At 39.6% G+C, this 15,036-nt stretch overlaps 1 protein-coding gene across 1 annotated transcript in view; it reads right to left on the reverse strand.

Moving 5' to 3' along the window:
• CC2D2A (coiled-coil and C2 domain containing 2A) overlaps window positions 1–15,036 on the reverse strand; it is a 46,143-nt gene that overhangs the window by 22,660 nt on the left and 8,447 nt on the right. The window contains exons 9-17 of the mRNA XM_054391566.1: window positions 14,615–14,751; window positions 13,717–13,848; window positions 11,514–11,723; window positions 11,066–11,172; window positions 7,620–7,760; window positions 7,039–7,195; window positions 6,302–6,531; window positions 5,232–5,409; window positions 3,916–4,072 (exon numbers count right to left, since the gene is read on the reverse strand). Of these exons, the coding sequence (XP_054247541.1) occupies window positions 3,916–4,072; window positions 5,232–5,409; window positions 6,302–6,531; window positions 7,039–7,195; window positions 7,620–7,760; window positions 11,066–11,172; window positions 11,514–11,723; window positions 13,717–13,848; window positions 14,615–14,751 (1,449 nt within the window). The remainder of the gene's footprint in view (window positions 1–3,915; window positions 4,073–5,231; window positions 5,410–6,301; window positions 6,532–7,038; window positions 7,196–7,619; window positions 7,761–11,065; window positions 11,173–11,513; window positions 11,724–13,716; window positions 13,849–14,614; window positions 14,752–15,036) is intronic.

Here is a 15,036-nt window from a genome sequence, read left to right on the forward strand (position 1 = left end):
TAATGAAACAAATTCAAAATAAAAAGAATTATGCATGACTGAAGAGTCAGTCCTTACATTGTATATTCACTCACCATGGTCATTGGCATTTACATACACCTTGGTTGCAATGATTTTTTTTTTTTACCAAATTTCTCTCCTCCACAGTTTACCTATCTTCTGCTATAGATTAATCTGTATTTATATATGGCAAACTTATGCAAGCCAGTCATCTCATAATGCTGTTCAAACTTATTATATCAACTTGAAAGCTCCATATGCTGCTTCTATTCTTATTTCTTCTTTTCTTAGATCTCCCTTGTTTATCTTTCTGAAGTCCCAGGAATAAAATGTTTTGCACGATGTCCACAAAGCAAATAGGAAGACAAAAAATTACTCTGCATACGCTCTTATACAGCCTGTTCTTTAATGGTTTAAAACATTAAAATCGCTGGAGCTATACTAATTAATGCCACCTGTTTGCTCTGCTGTGTTAGAGGCCTGATTAAACACTAAAAAGCCTTGAACACCTTCTATAGCTATTAGAGCTCCACTAATACTAATAAACACACACAGTTTTATTACCTATAGCTTAAAACTGGTAAGAGACAAAAATTCCACAGCAAACTTCAGTAATAAGACTCAGCTACAGAAGCAGTGTGAGCAGATCAGGGATCTGATGAACATGGTGGCCAAACTAAAAGAGGAGGTGGAAAGACTAAGAACTATAAGAGACTTGCGAAAGGGAAATTGACTATTTCCATAACCTAACCTCTACAAAATCATAACAGGGGGTAACTCTTAGTGGAGCAGGGAGTTTGGTACCCTCCTATCAGCAAGCCTCTCAGACTCCATGCAGTAACCCACATGAGCAGGGCCAATGGGAACAGGTCCCTGCCAGACGGAACAAATGCAAACAGAGCAAGTGTGCTACTTTAAGCAGCACACTGCCTACAGTGCACTTACAGAATAGGTATGAGGCTCTGCAGGAGGAACAGGTCATTGGTAAGGATGAGGACTCAAAAAGGTCAGAAGCTGCACCGATGACAGGTTGCCTCAGGCCAGCCATCAAAACTAATCCTGAAAAGAAACCTCGTAGGGTCATCGTTATAGGAGACTCCCTACTGAAGGGAGCAGAGGGCCCAATATGCAGAGCAGACCCTTTTCATAGAGAGGTCTACTGCCTCCCTGGTGCCCAGGTAAGGGACATTGTAGGTAAAGTTCCCAACTTTGTGAGCCCTTCAGACTACTACCCACTTCTAGTCTTTCAGGTGGGTAGTGACGATGTAACAATGAGAGGCTCACAATCAATTAAGAGAGACTTCAGAACCTTAGGGCAACTGCTAAAGGGATCAGGAGCTCAAGTTGTGTTGTGGGGAATTGGCACAAGAGGACAGGGCCAGCCCAGCTGAAGTGCCTCTATGCAAATGCATGTAGCTTGGGCAACAAAGAGGATGAATTAAGGGCCACTGTACTGCTGGGATGCCATGACATAGTGGCTATTACTGAAACTTGGTGGGATGATACCCATGACTGGAATGTAGGGATAGATGGGTACAAACTCTTTAGGAAGGACAGGCAGGGAAGGAGAGGAGGAGGTGTTGCCCTCTATGTCAGTGACCAGCTGGAATCAGTGGAGCTCCACCTGAGGAAGGATGAAGAGCTGGTTGAGAGTGTATGGATTAAGATTAAAGGCAAGACAGGGGAAGGAGATGTACTGTAGGGGTCTGCTACAGGCCACCTGACCAGCAGAGCCAAGCAGATGAGGCCCTCCACAGGCAAATAGAAGTGGCTTCCAGGTCACAAGCCCTGGTCCTCATGGGTGATTTCAACCACCCTGACATCTGCTGGAGGGACAACACAGCAAGGCACCAACAATCCAGGATGTTCCTGGATTGCATAGATGACAACTTCCTCCTCCAAATGGTAGAGGAACCACCAAGAAAAGGTGCTATGCTGGACCTTGTTCTCACCAACAGGGAAGAGCTGGTAACCAATATGAGGCTCAGAGACAGCCTTGGCTGCAGTGACCATGAAGCAGTTGAATTTAAGATCCTCAGGGCAACCAGAAGGTCGTATTCTAAGCTTACGACCCTCGACTTTAGGCGTGCAGACTTTGATGGCTTCAGGGATCTGCTGGCCAAAGTGCCATGAGACAAAGCCCTAGAGGGAAGAGGGGCCCAGGACAGCTGGTCAGTATTCAAGGACCACCTCCTCTGTGTCCAGGAGCAATGTATACCAACAAAGAGAAAAGCAGGGAAGAATGCCTGGATGAGCAAGGAGCTGCTGGACATGCTATCACTTAAAAGGAAACTCTACAAGGAGTGGAGAAAAGGACAGCTGGAATGGGGGGTATATAAGGAAGCTGCCCAAGCAGCAAGAGACCTGGTTAGGAAAGCCAAAGCACAGTTTGAATTGAATCTAGCCAGGGAGCTCAAAGAGAACACTAAGAATTTCTACAGGTATATTAATGGTAAAAAGAAGCCTAGGGAAGGTGTGGGTCCCCTCAGAAAGGAAACAGGTGAAATGGCACTACTGAGACAGAAGAATAGTGAAGAGGTGATTGGGTACAGTCAGCATGGGTTTACCAAGGGCAAATCCTGCCTCACAAACCTGGTGGCCTTCTATGAACAGGTGACAACATTAATAGATGAGGGGAGAGCAACTGATGGCATTGACCTGGACCTGAGCAAAGCCTTCCACACTGTCCCACACCACATCCTGGTCTCCAAGCTGGTGAAACATGGGTTTGATGGGTGGACCATGAGATGGATAAAGAACTGGCTTGATGGCCGCACCCAAAGAGTGGCTGTCAATGGTTCCATGTCCCAGTGGAGGCCAGTGACAAGCAGAATCCCTCAGGGCTCAGTCCTGGGACCAGGCTTGTTCAACATCTTTGTCAGTGACATGGACAGAGGCATTGAGTGCACCCTCAGCAAGTTCGCTGATGACACCAAGCTGTGTGGTGCAGCAGACAGGCTGGAGGGAAGGGATCCATCCAGAGGGACCTGGACAGGCTGGAGAGGTGGGCACAAGCCAACCTCATGAGGTTCAACAAGACCAAGTGCAAGGCCCTGCATCTGGGTCAAGGCAATCCCAAGCACAAATACAGGCTGGGCAGTGACTGGCTAGAAAGCAGCCCTGAGGAGAGGGACTTGGAGGTGCTGGTGGATGAGAAGCTCAACATGAGCTGTCAGTGTGCACTTGCAGCCCAGAAAGCCAACCAGATCCTGGGCTGCATCAAGAGAAGTGTGGTCAAGGGAGGTGATTCTCCCCCTCTACTCAGCTCTGGTGAGACCCCACCTGGAGTACTGCGTCCATTTCTGGAACCCCTATTACAAGAGGGATATGGACATGCTGGAACGTGTCCAGAGGAGGGCCACCAGGATGATCAGAGGGCTGGAGCACCTCTCCTATGAGGACAGACGAAGAGTTGGGGCTGTTCAGTCTGGAGAAGAGAAGGCTCCGAGGTGACCTTATTGTAGCCTTCCAGTATCTGAAGGGGGCCTACAAGAAAGCTGGGGAGGGACTTTTTAGGATATCAGGTAGTGATAGGACTAGGGGGAATGGAGTGAAGCTGGAAGTTGGGAGATTCAGGCTGGATGTGAGGAAGTAGTTCTTCACCATAAGAAGTTCTTCCAGGGTGAGACCCTGGAATGGGTTGTCCAGGGAGGTGGTTGAGGTCCCATCCCTGGAGGTGTTTAAGGCCAGGCTGGATGAGGCCCTGGCCAGCCTGATCTAGTGTGAGGTGTCCCAGCCCATGGTAGGGGGGTTGGAACTAGATGATCCTTGTGGTCCCTTCCAACCCTAACTGATTCTATGATTCTAAACTCTAAATGCTCTTACTATAATTTACTCTGCAACTTAGACCAGCTTGCAAGCTACATCATTTCAGCAAAATGAGAAGCATAGAACTGAGAATGAAAGAGTCCCTACCACTCCCAACTCCTTCATGGTCTAACATCACACGCTGATTGCTGCTGAACTCTATTTCTTCTACAGGAGCACTGCCTGTCAGAACTGTAGTCTCAGGAACAGGTAGGAACACTTCAGCCAACAAGGTAGTACTGCTCATACCTGTTGTTTCATATATCTAGGAAAAAATACATGGTTATAGGCACAGTAAAAAAATTACACACAAATTCAAGAGAAGTTGAAAACATATTGTAGGATAGTTGGACAAAAGGGTTTACCACGACTTAAGCACAAAATCATTAATTAAGGCAATTGTATTAATTTACTTTCTAAAATACCAATTAGCAGACATTTCAGCTATCAGCATCTAACTTGCTCTGAATTCTTCAAAAATGTGTAACCTCCTCACCTAACATACCTAATGTAATTTAGGCTGCAAAGAGCATCACTGTACAATATGCAACTGCTTTTGACTGTCACTGATACCAGGTGGAGATGCCAGAATGATTGTTTCATTATTTCTCACCACAGAAGACAGGATAAGGCACACAGACTATGTTCTGCAAGCACTGCAGGCTGCTTCCCTCTTTCCTGGCCAGCTACAGGCTCAGTGATGTAAGCGATTTCTGCATTCAGCTGTTTTAATTCAAGATGGTATTCCTTTTCCCTGTCAATTTCTGCATTACATAAACAGAGAAGGCAAGAAATATACACCCTCCCTTGAGCTACCAGTGATAAGTTACCTAACAGCAAAAGTCATCTAACAGAAGTAGTAAAATCTTGACCCTCTTTTTCCTAAAAATATAGTGTTGGCTCTGAAGATTATTCATGTCACTCACCCATTAATTCACACATTGAATGGAGGTGGTGGTGCTTTGACTTAACTGCATTGTTGATCATGTTAAGAGCAGTTATGGATGTTACTAGCAATGAATTTTTTCTTACCTTGCTTCAGTAAACTTTATTATGATTTCACTGCATGAACAATAATGTTTTAAGACCATTTTGGCAAGTTTATCTGCAACATACATTAGTTTTTCTAAAATTAAGAGGCTGCTCCACTAACATATTTAGCAGTGTCTCAATTATTTCCTTTATGCAGCCCACAGTCATGTAACACATACACATATAATCCACACTTATCTATATATATAAAGCACAAGCATCAAAAATCTAGCAGCAAACTTAAAATTTTGTGACTGGAGAAGCAGGGAAGGGGCAGGTCTTTCTTTTTTCCCTGCCTTTACAACATCAGCATAGAGCAAAACGGAAGTGTCATAGGAGTGATTACATTCCATATCATCTTTCTAAAGTTACTATGACAAATCTTTATCTACCTGTAGTTCCAAACTCTCTGGCCAATTGAATATTTGTAAATTGAAAATCTGTCCAAAGCGAACTCTGAAATCTGAACTTATCTGTCGGGTAACAGTCCTTGATACTTCTTTGGAGTTGAAAAGGACTTTGACAAACGCTGAGCGTTTCTTCACATCTTCTCGGCGCAAAGCTTCTCCCCTGTAAATAGGTCAAAACAAGTTGTCATATAGTCATAGTTTTTAGTAACTTTTTTATTTCTTGATTATTTCTATTAAGAATTTAATTCATCAAGAGGAAACAGAAGTCACCTAAATAAAGATGGTATTTTTCTAAAAATGCCTACAAATGTCATCCTGTGTTCCCAGGTACATAAAATAATGCAAAAATCAGCAAGTCAAATTTTATATCCACTAAATCAAATTCCACATAAAAGGAGTTTTTTAGGGAATTTTTTTCCTTTCTTCTCCCTTTCCCTCCAAAGCACAACACATGATACCAAATTGAGTTAATATTTTTAAGATAAGTTTTCAGTCATTGGGAGCACAACAGCCAAGCAATACTCTTTGATAAAGCTATAAAAAAAAAATGTGCGAAACCAAGGAGTTTTTAAATGACTAAAATCTGCTAGCTTCATGTTAAACTGTGTGTGTAAATGTGGAAAGCTACACAAATAAGTAAATTAATTTATATTATCCACAGTGAAATCTCTGGTTTACTACACAATTTGTTTTCCCTTTGTTGACTATAGCAGAACCCTGGTGTAATGGACTAGCTAGTGAGTGTGGCACCACCACGAACTCTACACTGAAAACAACTTCTTTCTACATGGATCACTGTTCTGTGCAGATGCTGAAGGAACACCAGAATGCTGAAAGGGAGTTGTGTAGATATGATTTCTCTAAGCCCACTTTACACAAGGTTACATGTGCTTTGAAAATTATCTAGGTTATACAAGCTTCAGAAGCAGAGGTTTTACCACTAGGCTTATCAGAATGGTGAATACATGCTTCTGAAGTTGTACAAACAATCTATTGATAAACAACAGCAGAAAACCATGAACAAAGTAATTTGCAGGCATCATTTATCTCACCGAGGACACAGATCCGTTGCAGTTACGTTTCCTGACAGGACCAGTTCAGGAATTAGAGCAGGCTCTCCAGGCTTCCTCCTGCAGTTGTCAGCTTTTTCTCTAACCTGCTGCTCTATTTCAAGGCTACTGGCCATTTTAGGTGGGATGGGTTTTAGACGTTCCTCACCAAGATCACCATCTTCTAATGATTCTTCGTCAGGAATGTCTTTTTTCTTTTTCTTCTTGGACTTCTGCATATAAAAATAATAATATTCTCATGATCTTGCTTCAGTCAGAAGAGCTTATTTTCTGTTGTTCTCTTGATCCACATGCTAAACACATGAGAGAAATTACTGTGTAACTGTAAAATCACCACAAACAAAAATCAGATTTCTTTCATTCCTTAGTGCTATTTCAGATTCACAACTCAGCAATGCATTCTATTCATACACTTCAAACAAAACATTTATTTAATTTTTCCAACCAACTGACAAAATAAACCTGTTCCTTCAACACTCTAGCTAGCAGCTGACCTCCCATATAGCCTAAATTACCATCTGTATTCTATTAGGACTGAAGGAAGGTTACTCAACCAGTAGGCATGGTTCTTCAAGATGCCACACTGATAAAGGGATGTACATGTACCACAGACTCACAAAATTATGCATAACTATTCTAATTTCTTTCCAAATTAGGTAAAAATTTGAACATGCTTAGTAATAATTTTATATTTTTGTGAAACAAAGATTTGAACTAACCTGCATCTTCTTCCAGGATTTCCACTCTTGTAGCTCAGTTTTATACTCCTCCATTTTCTTTTCATATTCTTCCATATATTCTTCTAGTAATTCGCTTATCTCAGCCTGAATTTCTGCTTCATATGCTTTTTCATCTAATCTCTGATCAACCTCTTCCCTTCAAAACAACAGTAATCAACATTTTGCATAAATAAGGTAAGGCCTACAATTAAGTTTGTAATATATAACATATGTCTACTTCTCCATGAATTAATTTAATTATATCAAAAGTATGTTCTATTTTAAAATACTAGTACAGATAGTTACTATCTGCTCTCAACTCTTAGGCTACCTGCAATGAATATAATTACATTTTCTTTATTCATTAGCCTGTAGAAATTCTTTTCTGTTACAGTAATGATTTCAACTTTCCTTCCTCCCCAAACTCAAAGAGAACAGTAGCAGACTCAAACAGTGCCAGGCACTACTCAAATTCTCATTGTTGCATCCTTCATATCAGAATTTTAAGTTGCCAAACTGACTAATCTTACTGAAACCCCACTGCTGGCAAATGATGTATAAAAAGTGTTATCAAAACATACTTCCTCAAATAAAGTTTCAAAGGGGTGTTAGCAAACTTCTGAAAGTTACGGAGAGATTTAATCTGTTTCCAAACTTTTATAATGGTCTTGAGCAACATTCTGTCTTTTTCTTCTTCAGCATCACGAAGTCTTCTGGTTTGCCTAGAAATATATACACATATGCACAAAAGCAATCAGAATTGTATAACTCAGTTGAATAACAGTGAAAACTTGCCATACCAACAGACAAAGTGGTGTGGGTTTCAATTTCATTGATGGCTGCAGTGGTTTAAATCCAAGGAGCATAAAACCCAGACTTGAAGATGTCAGGATTTGATTTCTTTCTCTGCTCTTAGTCCCCTGCATTCTGGACAATCTGACTTCAATTACAGTTCCTTCTCTAGAGATCTCCAAGTTTTCTGAAATACTTGTTACAGCTCTACATCATTAAAAATATTTTAAAGTCAATTCATGCAAACAATAGCCCAGGAAGCCTACGTTGCTGCTCTGAAATAAGGCTTATTACAATTGCATACTACAAAGTATGTTTTAAACTTAACTTCTAGCTCTGTTAAAAGGGACCTTCAGAGACAAAGCAATGTATGAAGTAACCTAAGTCCTCTGATAGCCCTACAAGATTCTTAACACAAAGAAAATTAACAAGCTTTTGGGTTTCCTCCCCTCAGAATTGTATTTCCCATTTCCACCCTCTAATCTGTTTGCAAAAGAGCTATTCATTAGCAGTTTTAATAACCAACATACACTTTCAAAGTAAGTGTCAATGCAGCACAAACAGACTGTTTCCAGTTCTATCTGAGTAGCTAAACATGCCTAGTAAAAACAATGTGATTTAAACCAAATAAATAAATGGGAGATGGAAACTGACACATGAATACTTGGAATATTCAGGTAATGAAAACAATCTGAGTAACTTCTCCACTTCTTCAGCTAGCAGCTTGATTACTTAGCCATGCAGCTTAACGACCTTTTCTTCATCCACCAGATGAAGCTAGAATATGAAGCTTAAAGACATAGGAACATAGAGGTCAGTAATTGCACTAATCTAAGACACTCGGTTTGGAACCAGGGCCTCTCAGAAAATCACCTCTGCTAAAATACTTCAGCCAGAAGAGCCTGAAAGATACAACCCACAGCACATGTTGACTTCTGTGATGGTTTTAAGGCTATGCCTTTAATTTCTTTTCAAAGAGTTTAGGCAGAGAGGTAAAAGAATGTAATTAAATCACCACTGGGTGTAAAAAAGAAAAATAATGATTATTCTAAACGCTTCCATTGGGGAGATAGAAATGTTTAAGAGTCAGTACTCAAAACAAAATACAGGCAGTCTCTCTGTTTGTCTGGTGTTTCTCTACTGGGTAGTCTGAGTTTCTCTTCTGGCCTTTTGCTTTTCGAAGGTAACACACACCTGCATACTGACGTTGAAGAGCTAAGTTTAACAATCTCTCTGCTTCTCGGCTTTCTTCCTTCTGCCAGGGGAGTCTGGGGAAAGAGGCAGGGCCCCTCTGGGGCCAGGGGTTTGTTGTGTTTTTCTGATAATTGTACATGTTTGTAAATGTTGTGAATAGTGTATATTTGTACACACTCATTGCATTTCATCATAGACTGTAGTTTTCCCTCTAAATACAGCTTCATTTGCTTCTTAACAGAGCTAGTCTGGAGTTGTTAATGTGGGAGGGGAATTTCAGCCCACCACAACTTCCTCCTCAGCAAATGAGAACAGTAGGGCGGAAATTAGCAATTCACGAAAGTTCTCTGTATTTGAATGACGTTTCTTGCTCAAATGGATGGAAAACTACAGCTCTGATCTTCAGCCAGTAAAGAGTACACATCAGTTATGTTATTGGAGGGTGGAAGAAACAATTAGCTTATTTTCATGCTACACTCTTCACATCTGTAATTTCTCATGAGTGCACTACACTGACCATCAGGGAAATACAGTATTAAAAGACAGACAAAGCAGGTCAGATGTTTTATATGTGGTCCAAGTTAGTATTAAACACGATGACAGTAAAAATTCCTGAGCACATCTAAGCCTCATATACAGCTTCCAACCCACAGAGCTGTAGCCACAAGGAATTACAGATATGTAAAGCCCCAGAATAATCCCAGCCAAGCTCATCTACATTACTAACACAGCACAGATCTCACTGATTTCTGGCAAGTTCCTCCTCATTCATAATATTGTGACGCTGAACCAAAGCACTGAAGACATAGGAAAACACTTAAGATACCCAGAAGGAATATTCTATCTAATTAGAATTAGCCATCAAGCAAGCCTCTGGGTTGATGCCAAAAGCCAAGAAATCTTTGAAACTCTTCATTACTATCCTCACGCTTTCCATGGCGAGAGCTCCAAAGTACTGTGTGGTAACTGGCACTGAATGGAACACACAGCCTGCTCCAAGTCCTCCAGCAGATGTGTTAACAAAATACTAATAAAAGCTACTCCTTTTTTTGACAGAAGGAAGACTTTGTCGTTTAGTATAAAACAGTACATTACCTCTATGTCCTGCACAAGACAGTGTGATTGAAGGATCAAAATCTGAAGAAGCAATTTCCAAACTAAGAGTAGTGAGTGAATGTAGTAGCATGAGCAGATGTAGATTTCAAAGATGAAAGTAAAATTTTTATTAAAAAAAACAGCAATTTTTTTCAGTACTGTATTACCATGTGACCCATTACAGTCTAAGCTTCTATATATTTAAATACATTACTGCCTAGTTTAAGATTGTGAAAGAGTTTCTGATTTTATAAGTATTTACTAGTTCAACTGTTCAGCACAGATGTCCAAAATAACTTAGCTTTTATCATCCTGCTTACACTTACAGATCACGAGTGTCCATTTGCCAAAAATACTTTGACTACCAAGCCAAAACTGTAATATAATTTTTACTACCCACTTACTATCCAAGAACAAGAACTGTAATCTTGTAAAACAAAAATATTAACCCATTGGCAAAAACATGGTCAAAATACCTAAGAACGGGAAATGAATCAAGAACACTTGTATAATGAAGAAGAAGTTGGAAAAAAACAGGGGGATAGTCTGTTAAAAAAAAAAAAAGAATCACATCACTTGCATTGTTGTGAGAGCTTGCATGCATCCAGCTGAGTCTACTGAAACCTCAACTGAATTTTAATTGTGCAAAACAGCAGTAAATATTTACTAAGTTAATTAATAAAAGATAATCAAAGTAGAACTCTTTTGAATTAAAATTTCAGCCTAAGCTATACTTTCTTCTTAATGTTTTTGGTTTTGTTGGTTTGTTTGGTTTTTTTTAACTGAACTTGTTTAGTAAGAACTCTCAAGCCTTTAAAATTCTTCTAGAGCTGCTTACAGTGGAATTTTAAAGTCTGACATGAATCATATTCTGTATCAGCATGGGAAGAAAAAAAAAAAAGGAACGCATTTTTGTTATAAAATGATACAATGAATCCATACCTACCTGATCTCAATTTTGTATTCAGGTATGCTCTGCTGTGCCACAGGCCTAGGAACACCAGCACCACCATCATCTACACTACACTGCACAGCATTCCTCAAAGCATGAAGCTTAAATGAACAAAGAAACAATTAACAGATGGTTTGACATTGACAAGGCATACAGTGCCTTGACATGCACCTTGGTATGAAAGAGATAATTACATACAGAAAACTCTCAATTGTCATGATTCTGTATTTACAGGGTTTTACCATGTGTATGAGGTCCTGATTCTTCAAGATGAAATTCTAATTGGCACCCAGGTGAAATACTTGGATATTCACCTTCTGACAAAATGCCATTCACTACACACAATCAGAATGTCATCACTCTACTCTGAAGAAACAAATTCAGCTTTTACCTTAAAATGTCACAGCACTCTCTCAGTAAGCTATAAGCAGCACAGAAATACCTTGTCTGTGAGAAGTTTGGTAAGATTCTTCTGTCGCCTTGCTAAATACTGATCATATAACTGAGCCAGTTTAGCTGCTAACACATGCTCGCGGCTAAAACAGGGATGATGGGTGAATATTAGTCCGGAAATATCAATATCCAATTGAAATGGCCCCTGACAATCTCCAGGTCCAACAAGATACTGATGGGCAGCTGTCATTTTTAATGCCTGAAAGAAAAAAAAAAATAATAAAATGGATTTTTCAAGCCCTGAAAAAACACAATCTTGTAAAGAGACTCTGTGACCAAAAATTACCCATTTAGCACTACCTACATCTAACTACTGAGCCTTGAACTGTAAAGGCTTCTCTGGTAACCTCTTTGCTTTATTGACAAGTGGGTGGCATAAAACCACCATGGGTACTGTGCACAACAGAATTTTGATAGCTCACATGAGGCTGAATTAAGAGGTCATCTGCTTGCACTGCAGGTCTTGCTGAGTGACGAATATAAACGTCACTGAAATGGATAAAGAAGATACTGTTAGTTCTGGTTTTGCTTGTTGGTTTAGTATCACATTTCCTTTTAGAACTGAGATGTAAGATAAACAGATCAGCTCTCAGAGAGCAGCTTTTTCTGTAGACCATTTGGATCGTGCAGAAGAGGAAATACGGTGTTTGCATCCTCATTCTAATGCCAGAGAAATTCACATCCACAAAGCTCAATGCAGGCCTTCAGCAACAAAGCTTAAAGAGTCTGCTTCAACCTGTTGCAACCAAAAGGCAATCATAGCTTATCGTCAGGTTACTGAAATCAGAAGAGAATTACCAGTGCTTCGTGCCTGACTACTCCCGCTCCCCTCTTAGAAGTCTTCAGAAGGCACCAGAGATATTCTGGTACCGGAACAGAAGTTGTTAGTTATGTAGTGCTTGTTGCAGTCCCTTCCTAAGAACTGGGAAAAGGGAGTTGGATAAGGGAATTCAGCTGTTGCGTTGCTCTTTTACAGGACTAGTATGAATGGCCATGAAACACACTTAAATCCACCTGATCCTTCTACATTGTTACTCATCAAAATGTTTAATATGACACAGTCTGACATAAACCCAGCAGCTTTAATTCCTTATGCTTAAACTGTTCTCTGCCCATAAAGGGCCCTCTAAGCTTAATGTCTTACTTTCAAGAGTGATTTAGGTCACTATTCATGTAAACATGGTTGGACCTAGATGACCTTTAAGGTCACTCATTCTGTGAATCTATGGTGTTCTTGAAACATAAGGTCTCTTGGCCTGTCCTTACTATGATCCAAGCTGTAACCTCTTTTCCTGCATGCAGAACGACTCTGCAGAAATCCGTGGTACTAGGTGCATCCTGAGAATTCCGTGTTTGAAACCAGCGTCGATTAAAAGGCAACATACAAATCTGTATCACTAGCAGCAGACAGAAATGCTGTGTGTCCCAAAAGAACAATCTACTTTGAAATCTAAAAAGCCACGGTTTTTCCAAGTGGGTAATAAAGTGCTAACAAGCAGAACAATTAAAGCTTGCTTAAAGCACGCCAAATGGCTTTAATTTTCATTTATTTTGACTTGCACTGACTACATACTGCAACCACTGTTTACCAGTGTGGGTATGCTGTGGTTGACAGAAAACCAAAAAAAGATCTGAACCGATGCAACATAATTAAAACTCAGTTGCTTTCTACATCAGTAAATCACGTTAAGACTTACTTTACAGTGATAAAATCTCTCCAAAGTAACCATCATACACATGGCCTTCAATTATTTTTCTGTTAAGCTGCAGAGAGTACCTCTATTCTGATAACCTTGTCTGTCTACCAGCTTCTACCAAGAGGAGCTTTACAGATACACTAATACAGGAACTACAATGCTTTGGCATGAGAATATCTAAGGGGCCCTCAGAGACCTTAGTGACTTACAGACTTGAAATAGTTTGTCACTGACTGTCATTTTACTATTTTAACCAGTACCATCAGCTAAGCCCTTCATCCTTTTTTATGCATTACTTTTTTATGCATTACTTTACAAAAAAATACAGGTGGAGCCTACTTGAAAAAGTAGAGCACACTTAAAGACCAGTTGTGGAATCCCAAAAAGAAGTTAGTACTCATGGTTCTTAGCATAAAACTCTTCAGCTCACCAGGGTTTCTGGTACAGAAGAACTGGGATATTTGGACTCAGGAATCACACGTGAAATGTGCTTACCTTTCTATACACTGTTTCAAATTCTGGTGCAATTGCTTCTTCCAATGACAATATTGGAGGCCTAGTAGAAGACTGTTTAATAGGATTTGGCAATGCTAACACTTTGCCATCTTCACCAAACCACTCTTTTCCCTAGAAATAAAAACAGAATTTTATATTGTTTCTTACTTTACAGAAATAACTGCAAAGTTTAATTCTTATGAAAAGGAATTACAGAAGAAAAAAATGACTATGAATTGCTTGCAACTGAATTAATCAGAATTTTTCTACGACATCAAAATGATCTGTAGTATATTTGAAGATATAAGTTTTGAAATCAAAAGACAAGAGCTTGTATAAACTTTAGACTGATTTTTTTCTCCTCAACATTCAGTTACAGAAAAATAACAGAATAAGATGAGATAATCTACACCAGTATTGAATTACACTTACAGTCTGATCAGTAAACTTCCACAAAGCCTATTACTTCGCATTATCTTCAGTGGACACAGAAAATAGCCATTCCATATTGTTCCTTTACATTATGATCTTCTAGTAAACAACAGTGCCCAGCTCTTGTCTAAGCCCTTATACATACTTCTACCCTCACAGCATTTTATTTAAAAAGTAAACTATAATCACCCCTATTGTAATGGCAACTAAACATTGTCACAGACAAGTGAAGTGATTTGCTCCCCAGGAGGCTATGAGCAAAGTCAGGCAAAGACATCAGATTTCTATGACCCAGTCTGGTGCTCTGACTATTGGGATACAGTAAAACACACTCCTAAAAAAAAAAAAATCCACATTTGCTGATGTTTTAAAGATGAAAGCCTCATGTTACCATGACTACCACCTACCTAACTGTAACAGAATACTGATAAATAAAGTTTTTAAAAGACAATTAGAGGTGACTTACTTGTTCCTGTCTGAGTATTCTGTTTTCTAAAGTATTTTGATTAGACTGTGTTACAAAGGGCCTTTCTCCTGTGTAAAGACCCTCATCCTCAAGGTACCTAGGCTGCATGTTCCCAGGCATCTTCTCAGAAGTGGGTACTGATGAGAAATTAAACAGAAAATATGTTAAATATCTTTTAACTGTAGTGCTGGTTTATTAATTCTCTAAGAGCCTGTGCTCTTAAAATGAAGGTGTTGCACATTAAAGCATGCTGTCAGAAATATTTTCCTAACGCAAAAAAAAGAAATAAACAGATAATCAAAATAGATCCTTTTCTTAATCAGGACAAATCTACAGTTTAAATATTTCATAAATGCATCACAAGTCTTCAGAACAGTTAATTAAATGTTTCCTCATCAAAAAATAATTCAAATAACTTAGTG

Source organism: Indicator indicator, chromosome 23 (assembly GCF_027791375.1).
Source record: "Indicator indicator isolate 239-I01 chromosome 23, UM_Iind_1.1, whole genome shotgun sequence".
NCBI classification, from domain to species: Eukaryota; Metazoa; Chordata; class Aves; order Piciformes; family Indicatoridae; genus Indicator; species Indicator indicator.